This window comes from Coenobita brevimanus, chromosome 116 (genome assembly GCF_032717465.1).
Source record: "Coenobita brevimanus isolate Jiangsu-jjx chromosome 116, ASM3271746v2, whole genome shotgun sequence".
In the NCBI taxonomy this organism is placed as follows: Eukaryota; Metazoa; Arthropoda; class Malacostraca; order Decapoda; family Coenobitidae; genus Coenobita; species Coenobita brevimanus.
Genome location: NC_137069.1, coordinates 22,095,283 through 22,104,963, shown reverse-complemented (window position 1 = coordinate 22,104,963; position 9,681 = coordinate 22,095,283). Strand labels below are relative to the sequence as shown.

Here is a 9,681-nt window from a genome sequence, read left to right as displayed (position 1 = left end):
AGATTTCAGCAATCCAAAGACTACGTTTCCTGGTTAATAATGTATCCACTAATAGAATAATAGTGTACTTTTTGTAACGTAAGTACTGATTACTAGGCAGAGAGAGAGAAATGACACTTTTGATGCTCCACCTTGATTGCTTTCGCAGGTGCAGCTGGCAGGTACAGCATTGTCGTGGAGATCAGCTGATCATCTCTGCCGCATGCTGCCGCCACTTCTCTTCTGCCTCGTCATCATAATTTACTATTGACTTGTATTCTATAATTTTACACGTAGGCACAGTTACACCACAGTTGTCACACCTACACCGTGTATTACATACATCACGCTACATAACAATTTGTTGTTATAGTAGCCGCAGCGAGAAATGAACGCTGTGGTGGGGCAGGCGGGATGACCGGGGATTCCCCCACTGTAGCCATATCCACGTCACCGACCATCGGCCACCGCTGCAGCCCCTCTCCATGATCCTTACCCTGTGTCTCTGGCTTTCTCTTTCTCTCTTGGTTTCTATATAAACTGGTGCATTTCCGAAACTAATTATGAAATTATTATGACTTTTGTTCCACACCACCACTGAGGTAAAAATCAAGGAGAGTTTTCTGTATAAAGGTTCCCCCCCCTCCTAAATGTGGCATATGAGCGGGGGAGTGCGGCCTTACCGATACCTCCGCCTGACCTATAATTATACACTCGCCAGAACTGACCTGCCCTCAGACAAGTACAGTCTCGCTATGGATCGTTCTCCTGTTTCAAGCTCGCCATATGGCCACCTTCACAGCCAAGCTAAGGCTGTTATCTACAACGTAAGCAGGTTCTTCTTAGAAGAAAAGGAAAATGGAGCACCTTTAATGCCACTCTCAAAAGCAGTTGCACGCACAGCTATGGCCACCAAGACAAGCGAATCAACATTCAGAAGAATTTGTTCTTCATCTCAAGCTGCACCACAGAAACCCACGTTCACCTCACCAAAGAAGAAGATTCGTGCTGAACCTGTTACAGGTTTTGATGACTTTGACAAGTGTGTATTGAGAAGAACTGTCTTGGGGTTTTATGAGAGGAAAGAAATTCCAACTGTGTACAAAATAAAAGAAGAGCTCAGTGAAAAAATCGGCTACTGTGGTAGCGAAACTTCCCTTCGCAAGGTCCTGCTCAAAACAGGATTCAGATTTGCAAAGGTTGATGGCCGAAGATTCCTTATGGAAAGAACTGATGTCGCTGCAGCTTGGTCAAGATTTTTAAGAGAAATGCGGCAGCTTAAACAATCCGGCCACACCTTTGTTTACCTTGATGAAACTTGGGTGAACCAAAACTACACAGTTGGAAAGTGCTGGACTGATACTTCATCTCAAGGAGCAACAGGAGTTAAGCCGCCCACAGGAAAAGGAGCACGACTGATTATTCTCCATGCTGGAACAGCAGACGGTTTCATCAATAATGGTGAGCTGGTGTTTCAAGCAAAAAATGATGGTGATTACCACCATCAGATGAATGCTACAGTTTTTGAAGAATGGTTCCGTATGCAGCTGCTACCCAACATTCCACCAAACTCAGTCATTGTGATGGATAATGCATCGTACCATAGCAGACAAGTGGAGAAATTGCCTACATCTTCATGGAGAAAAGCTGACATCAAGAACTGGCTGATGCAAAAGGGAGTTGCAGTCAGTGATGCTTTGTCAAAAGCTGAGTTATATGAGCTGACAAAGACTTACCGTACGGACACGAAAAGATATGTGACAGATACAATTGCTATAGAAGCAGGCCATCGCGTCGTGAGATTACCACCGTACCACTGCCAATATAATCCCATAGAGCTGATCTGGGCTCAAGTGAAGTGCTACATAGCGAAAAGGAACAGCTTTAAAAAGGTTGACCTCAAACCTCTGGTTACAGAAGCCATAAGTGCTGTCACTCCAGAAAACTGGAAACAAGCAGTCAGACATGCCGAAGAACTTCAGGAACACGACACGAAGAAAGACAGAGCAATTGAAATGTATGTGGATTCATTCATCATACACATTTCAGAAAGCTCCGATGAATTCTCCGATGAATTTTCGGACTAAATATCAGAGAGAGGATTATGCCTCATGGGGAAACCTCTATAAAAAAAACGTGCCTAGACTTTTACCTCAATGGTGGTGTGGAAAAAAAGCCAAAATAATTTCGGAAATATACTACTTTTCAGAGAGAGAGAGAAAAAAAATACGGAAGTGTGTGTGTGTTGCTACCTCTATCTATCTATCTATCTATCTATCTACCTACTTCCCTACCTACCAACTTACCTACCTACCTTCCTACCTACCTACCTACCTACTTTTCAGAGAGAGAAAAAATTCGGAAGTACACTATTTTTCAGAGAGAGAGAGAGAGAGTGCGAGTAAGGGGCGAGGATGGAGAGCGGGCTGGTGACATGTGGAGACGTGGCAAGACTGGGGGAATCCCGGTCAAGCCCCTGACCACACCCTGGTGTTCATTTCTCGCTGTGGCCACTATAATGTAAATGTAGCTAACTTTTTGCTCAGTTTGACCTGAGTACAGGATTTTTCACTGTCGTCACGGAGTTTTTTCCTCAAGCTTGCTTCTGTTAACGTAAATATGAGGTTTTCACACTCACGGTCGACTGTGATTTTCTCCTGTAGCAGGGTAGTACACACACCACAGTGTGAATCTTGTGTGACTGAGTTAGGATTTATGTATGTATACCGAAAATTTTATCTGACAAAAAATTTGGTTTTGAATTCGCGCGAGCATATTTACAAATTAGTGACATTTTACATCATTGGGAGAACTAAGAATTCTAGTGGAATTCCAACTGCTCATCACTCAGTTCAACCGTCCTTGTATTCACTCGATTGGGACAGTTTTCAGAACATTTCCCGCTGTTTCACAAGTGATCATTCGTATGCACGAAGTTAGTGCCTTCACTGAGTGATTTATTGTGAGCGTATATCACTCACTTTCTCTCCGCTGACCGTTCAAGTTCACACGGCCATCCCTCGCCCTCTTTCATAACTTGAAGTTAGTCAGGCTTGGATCGTCACGAGTGTAAGACTGTTGTGCCCAGTGTGGAGCAGCGCCGCCATTGTACAGCGAGTTCCTGAAATCTCCACCTAGACGGTGAATCGGTGAAGAGGGTTTAGCGTATTGCAGCATCTGTCCTGCACCGGCGCCCAGTTCATTCCGCTTACCTCCCCTCCACTGACCAGTATTTCTTTTCGTTTTCCTAGGTTTAAGTGTTTAGCTTTTGAATGAGCGAGTGAGTGTATTCTTGTTATTTTGAATTCATTTTGAGACTCATGTAACGTAAATTTATTTCATTGTAATTAATAAATTTACAGTTCTTTTTCTTGAGCTTAATGTAGTTAAACTCACGTTTTATTTCTCCACATTAAACTTACTTTAGTTGCCGCTCCTAGTTTGCACAAATGCTTTGCATTATTCATAACTGGTACTCAGGCCAGGTCTTTTGTATCAAGCTTAAATCCGTTGTGCCAGCCAGGAGTTAATGCACTGGCAAGAACCTGTTTATTATTATTAGCATTAGTTATTGATTGTCAGGGGTGGAGTCACTTTCTCGAGAGGCTAACAGTACTACAAACAGCACTCGTGAGTAATTCGTCTCTGCTGTGTACCGTTGAGAAAGTTTATAAATTCTCGTCCTTAGAGAATCGGCGAAGTAAGCCGGCATAAAGTAAACTTACCTCTTGATTTTCACAAGTCAATTCATTGTCTCTATTAAGCAACATTTAAAGCAATTTAATATATAAACTCACATCCCCACGTGACACACACACACACACACACACACACACAAAAGGCCTACCCCTAAGGCCTTGAACAAAAATCATCTTGCTGTACCAGGAAAAAATAAAAATAAAAATGTTTCCCTTCACACCTCCCCCCAAACCACACCTAATTGTTAGGGAAAGTTACCCTCAGCAACACAACAACAACAGCTAAAACAACAAAAACAATACCAGAAACATAAAAACAGAAATAAAAAGAAAAATACTAAAAACAAAAACAAACAACAAAAACAACAAAAGCAACAACAAAAAGAACAGAAACAACGAAAACAACAGCAAAAATAAAAACAAAACTAACAAAAACAACAGCAACAACAGAAACAAAACCAACAAAAACAAGAAAAATAAAAACAACAAAGATAAAAAAACAAAAAACAACAACAAAAGCAGCAACAAAAATAACAAAACCAAAAAAACACAAAAACAAAAAGTAAAACCAACAAAAGCCAACAAAACAACAAACATCTTTCATCGGCGGATATTAATTGAAATGTTGGGGGATTTACTTGTCCAATTAAGTTTTGTTTTGTGTGATATTATGGCAGGAAGTTACGGTGTGTGTGTGTGTGTGTGTGTGTGTGTGTGTGTGTCTTTTTTTTTCCTTTTCCTAGTTTTTCCTCTCTTCTACTTCGTTCATTAGTCTGATAATTTTTCGTTCAGTTTTTCTTTATGCTTATCCAGAAATTAAACTCCTTCATGGCACCGTGGTGGAAGGGGGAGAGGGAGGGGGAGGCCGAGGATGAGATGGAGGAATGGAGTGTAGAGGTATTTGAAAGAGGGGGGTGACATGGGGGGATGGGAAGTGAAATGACGAGGGACAAGGCGACGTGGAGGCGATTTGTTTGTGGCTACCCCTTGCGGGATTAAGGCGTTTGGCAATAGATAGATAGATTAGCATCGTGGCCTACATTCTCGCCTTTTGTGATGTATACGTAACACCTGTTCTTAAGTGGCTTATTTAAGTCATGGTTTATGGTTGGATGGTATGGTTTTATGGAGTCATTGTCGGTGTTAAAAATTACGAAAGTTGTATGGAATAGTGTCCAAAATAAATCGCTTAGGAAAAGGAACTTGAAGAGAGGAAGAAAGATAACAAGAAGGAAGGAAGGAAAGAAGCAAGGAGGAAGAATTAGATAAAGGAAGAAGCCATTAGATAAACGATGGAGTAAGGATGGAAGGAGGAAGAACTAGATAAAGGAAAGAAAGAGTAAGGAAGGAAAGATGTAAAGAGGAAAGGAAAGATATAAAGAAAGAAGGAAGAAAATGTAAAGAAGGAAGGAAGAAGGAAGAATCAGCTAAAGAAAGGAGGGACGAAAGGAAGGAGGAGGAGAACAGACAGGTAAAATAAATAACACTACAGCATTTCTGTCTCTCAAGTCCTTGTCTTTAAAAGCCCTTCTAAACTATAGTAACTTATCAGTAGTAAATACGTGTAAAAAAAAAAAAAGTGAGGGCTTAACAACAGCTTCCTGGGAGAATGAGAGAGGAGGGGAAATTACTTTGCGTGGGGAAGTGAAGATGTTGGGGAATAGATTTGTGTATATAAAGGAATGTTTGTCTCTGTCTGTCTTCAGTGGAAATCGTGGGGGATGCATATTAAACCATATAAACAGCACTGACAGGTGCAGCTTTTTACAGCTAATTTTAATGTGTACATTGCAGTCGCTAAAGTGGACAAGATTTGAACTAACTAGAGATAATCGTCAGCGTGGTGGAAACAAGGCAGCCAATTTCCGTAGAGTTTGTATAATAACCTTTACAACCACATCATTACAATATCAACTACAAAGGGTCGGATGGGTGGACGGATTGGTGTGGTTGCCAGGGCGGGGTTAGTGGGTGGGTGAGTGGTGGAAAAGTCCATGGTAGCAATAGGTCCATTTGGAAATGATATGCATGATCATAGAGATTTACCAGGGCAACGCCGGGTACCCCTGCTAATAATAGATAAATAAGTATTGGGGAAATAGCTAATGGATAATCAGGTTAATAGTAGGTAATAGGTTGTAGGTAGTGGGTAAATTGGTAAAGAAAATAGACAAAGAAAAAGAAGTCTGTAGCCTAATAGATGTAGGTAAGCAGATTATAGATAGGTCACAGGATGTAGGTAATAGATAAATAGGTCAATAGACAATAGGAAGTAGGTATTAAGTAGGTAAATAGAAAAGCAAAAAGGTAATAGGAAGTAGGTAACAGATACTGTAGATAAATTATAAAAACAGACGGGAAGGCAGAGCATAAAGAAAACATATAGGCTTCCAACAGCTTACCTGTTCAGAGAGAGAGAGAGAGAGAGAGAGAGAGAGAGAGAACACTTTTGGCGGGAGAATTGAACTATGGTGGTACCAATCTTAAGTGGTGGTTTGGGTGGGGCACAAACCTCTGTACAGTGTTACCACGTGTTCCATACCCGCTATGTGAACGGCTCTGATATATGTAATAGGCATCACAATAAGATAAACACATAAGAGTATAATGGTAACGTGTGTATTATAATATATGAAAGAACAGTAAACTGATTATGCGTAAAATTTTTATACGGCAATACAGAAACGTGGCATAATTATTTTACAGTTGCTTAAAAAAAAGTAGTCACTTTTATTGGCTGTTACCGTATTTCTGGGGTGGGTAATAATGTCACAATTATGATTATAAGATAATGTGCAGGAATATAAGCAAAAATATGCCAGTTTCTTAGTAAAAAAAATATATGCATTAAACCCTCGTGAGCGGCAACACTCACACACCCAGTCCGACCTGGTCATCTGTGAGGGATAGAGGAATAGGCCTGTTTGGGGACAACTCTTAAAAAAAACGCGGCAAGACTTTAACCTCCTGGGTGGTGTGGAAATAAAGTCAAATTTACAATATGTACATTATAATGTAAAAGAAAATAACCAAAATGTATCCTAAAATACCACAGACGAGAGAGAGAGAGAGAGAGAGAGAGAGAGAGAGAGAGAGAGAGAGAGAGAGAGAGAGAGAGAGAGAGGGGGGGTGAAGGCAGACCAGGGGCAGTGTTGAGTGCAGCTTAGCGAGAGATGAAGGAAGGGAGGGAGGGAAGGAGGGAGAGAGTGATTGAATGAAAACAAATCATGGCGCCACAACAACGAGGTCATCTGGCGCCATATGTAAAACAATAATATTTTTAAACATAATTAGATATAATAAAAACAAAATAAAGAAATGAAAGCACAAGTTTATAAGTCACTCATAAAAGAAACAAAATTCCCAAGGGTGAAGCACATCTCCCCCAGGACAGAGAGAGAGAGAGAGAGAGAGAGAGAGAGAGAAGGCAGGCAAGGGGCAGTGTTGAGTGCATTGTCAAGCTGAGGGAAAGATGAAGGAAAGGAAGGAAGGAGGGCGAGAATGATTCAATGAAAAGGCGCCGTAACACCGAGGTCATCTGGCGTCATATGTTAAACAATAATATAATAAAAAACAAAATAAAGAAATGAAAGCACAAGTTTATAAGACACAAAAGAAACAAAATTCCCTAGGGTGATGCACATCCCCCCAGGAGAGAGAGAGAGAGAGAGAGAGAGAGAGAGAGGGAGAGGGGCATCGCGAGTACGGAAAACGTGGCACCACTGTACAGGGGTTCGTGCCCCACCTAAACCGCCACTTTAGAATGGTACGACCATAGTCATTTATAAGGCGATTTGGCAGTGAATACCCGGCCATGAAGGAGTGGGGAGGGGAAGGGGAGGAGGGGAAGGGGAGGAGGGGGAGCGGGAAGAGGAAGAGAAGGAGGGGGAAGGGGAGGAGGTGGGGTAGATGGAGAAAGGTGGATTCAGAGATCAAATAAGAGGGGTGTGGGGAGGGGGTTGAGGGAGTTAGGGATGGAGGAATGGGGGAAGGTATGGGTAGAGGGAGGGGAGAGGAAGGAATACACGCAATGCAGATGTGAGAGGCAGAGGAGGTAAGGGGAAGGAGGAAAGGGGATGATAGTGGAGGGAAGGGAGGGAGGGGGAAGAGGAGAGGAGCAGGGATGGAGAGGAGGGAGGGAGGGAGGAAAAAGGGAGAGATCAGGAAAAATGGTGATCTTCTCTAAATCCTTTTGAATAATGGAGAAGCAAAATCGGTCTCGTTAATTTTCTGTGTGTGTGTGTGTGTGTGTGTGTGTGTGTGTGTGTGTGTGTGTGTGTGTGTGTGTCTGTCTGTCTGTCTGTTGGTCTGCGTGTCTGTGTCTACCTCAACCTGTCTGTCTGTCTGTCTGTCTAGTAATGTATTTATCTGTTTTATGTTTATCGATCTTTATCTATCTATATATCATTCTGTCAGCCTGGAGCGTAGGGGACCGGGGCTAGGCTACAGAGCCCCTATATTGGACCCAAGTGACCAGTCGCTCTTCCCTGAATGCCTTGTAATTAGTACCAACCCCCATCTCAGGCACAGTAACCCACTAGCCCACCAGGCGTAAAAACGAAATATTACTGAAGAGGGTAGTGGAGATGGAGTGTAGCCCCTTTAGGACGAGAAGCTTTTTTACTAAGATGAAAATTGTTTTGTGGCAGCAGGATTAGTTAAGCAATGGTGATGGACGGTTGTTCTGGTGTCAACATCTTTTTCCATATGAAGTTGTAATATCACACATTTTACATAATAATTTTTAAAGCTGTTAAGTCATAATTAACAGTGTGTAATGAAGTGTGAATGATGAACAACCAAATATCATTTCGCTGTTAGCTGTGGTATAGAAAGAAGGTGGATGGCAGACCATAAGTGCCACCCTGTTTCAATTATAAAATGAAGGTTAGGAGAAGTGAAAAGATATCTGAATAGTGCGTAAGTGTAAAGTCCTGGGGAACCATTTATTATGTTGGTATATGTGAATGTACTTATGCCATTTTAAAGAGGTGTATAATGTGCTAGTAGAGTTGTCATTTATCTCTACTTTTTGCATAAGCCCAGAGTATATGTAAATGCTTGGCACCTCACTTTTAGCTGACCTCAGCACCACGCCCTAGTCGGCTCGGTGAGCGTACAGCATCAGAAGCCGTTTTATAGTTATCAAGAGAGGTGGTATCGCTCTTATATATCTCTCGGGTCACAGTTATATTATTCTGTACCCAATAAAGAGAGATTTAATCTGCTCATTTCTGTCACCTTACGCTACCACTTAATAACAGACCAGCTTCCACCTTCTAATGGCAGAGGACCTTTGGTGGGAAGTGTCGGGCAGTGACGGCGAGTAGCTGACGTGTACTACAGACAGTGTCGTCGATCCAACACGGTGGTCTAGTTATACTAAAACAGCAGAACACATAATATATAGTCAACTGCTACTCCATAACGGCTACATTAAATTGGTGGCCAGCAGTGCGACGATACATTTTATTGGTGCTAGCGGAGGCACGATATTTAGTGCTAGCCGTGTACCGATACATAAAATTGGTGGCAGCGGTGGGATACGATACAAGTGCTAAAGGGATTTATGCTGTGAACTAGTAACCCTTGCAATCGCTCGTTCCTGAAGGTGAAACAGAAAATCTTACTCAACTGTTGTATGGGGACTAATTACCAGTGAGTTAAGTGGAGCAGATAAACTGGAGTGGTGAATATTAATTCCTCCCATTATTCTGCCAGTGCGAGATTCCTATCTTAAGCACAAACTGGCAGTTATCTTGCCCTGTGGTGTGCGAGATATCTCCATCTTCAAGCGCAAACTGGCAAGAATCTCGCTCTCGTGTGTGAGAGCTGAGATAAGGAGAGTTCAAGTCAGTGCGGTGAGGAGTGGGTCAACTAGCGACTTCTAGCAACTCCAGAGGCGCGGACGGCCGAGGCGAGCCGACGGAGACCGAGGGGGAGCGAGAGCGGCGGGCCTGGCGTGGTGCAGGGTGAACCAGTCGCTTGCTAACTCCCACAGCGA

General features: G+C 42.4%; 1 protein-coding gene across 1 annotated transcript; it reads left to right on the top strand.

Moving 5' to 3' along the window:
* The first annotated feature begins 734 nt into the window (after nt 1-734).
* On the top strand, nt 735-2,066 carry LOC145418682 (uncharacterized). The gene has a single exon (XM_080287022.1). It carries the CDS (start codon nt 735-737, stop codon nt 2,064-2,066), a length of 1,332 nt encoding a protein of 443 aa, XP_080143148.1.
* Nucleotides 2,067-9,681: the final 7,615 nt, after the last annotated feature.

Coding starts and splice junctions, on each gene's coding strand:
- LOC145418682 (XM_080287022.1), top strand. CDS start 735: ATGGATCGTTCTCCTGTTTCAAGCTCGCCATATGGCCACCTTCACAGC.